General features: G+C 38.1%; 1 protein-coding gene across 1 annotated transcript in view; it reads left to right on the forward strand.

Moving 5' to 3' along the window:
• LOC119594562 (cytochrome P450 2L1-like) overlaps positions 1–764 on the forward strand; it is a gene marked incomplete at its 5' end in the record, with an annotated part of 8962 nt that overhangs the window by 2579 nt on the left and 5619 nt on the right. Inside the window, 2 exon segments of the mRNA XM_037943595.1 lie at positions 24–123; positions 597–730. Coding sequence (XP_037799523.1) covers positions 24–123; positions 597–730 — 234 coding nt within the window.

Here is a 764-nt window from a genome sequence, read left to right on the forward strand (position 1 = left end):
TCATAACTACCTTCTCTTTGCAGGAATATGGGGCTTACCTTTAATAGGGAAATTACCTTCCAGCGAAGTCTCCGTCAGCGAGCAGGTGGTGGAACTCAGGAAGAAGTTTGGTAATATCATATCGTGAGTAAAATTGTACTTTGTTGGGCGTAAGAACATGAAAGGGAGGCTTTTGCAGTCTCCAAATAGTGCAACAAGCAGGGAAGTTAAAAAAAGGAAAAGGGTGATTTAAATGGATAACCATTACAAAAGTTGACAAAACGTTACTTTTTTTACCTGTGGCATATGTGAAGGATAAATATTTAGAATTGGTAATATGTTGCAAGCAAATGATCGCTGGATAAAACGTAAATAATTAGGTTTCCATGGGATTTCATTTATACATATCAATTTAGAGTCACCTGGTCATTAAGTACGAAATCACAAATTATCATAGGCGGATTGATTAACAAAGTATGGCCACTCCTTTATAAATAAGAGTCAGAACTTTACCCTAATTTAACAACTCCTTCATCCATGCAGTTATACTCAATAGATTAAATACCAACAACAGACATACTCTATAATCAATATCCCTCTTAATTATTGCCTCCCAGCTGGCGGATTGGCAGTCGCATCTTCATCTTCTTCTGCGACTACAAGACCATCAAAGCCGCTTTCGCCAAACTGGAATTCGCAGACAGAACTGACTTCTTCAGCGTCGGTCATTTCAATAAATTCACCAGAACTGGTAAGTCTGGAGGAGCTGACTAGAATTAGGAAAT

This window comes from Penaeus monodon, chromosome 34, assembly GCF_015228065.2.
Source record: "Penaeus monodon isolate SGIC_2016 chromosome 34, NSTDA_Pmon_1, whole genome shotgun sequence".
NCBI classification, from domain to species: domain Eukaryota; kingdom Metazoa; phylum Arthropoda; class Malacostraca; order Decapoda; family Penaeidae; genus Penaeus; species Penaeus monodon.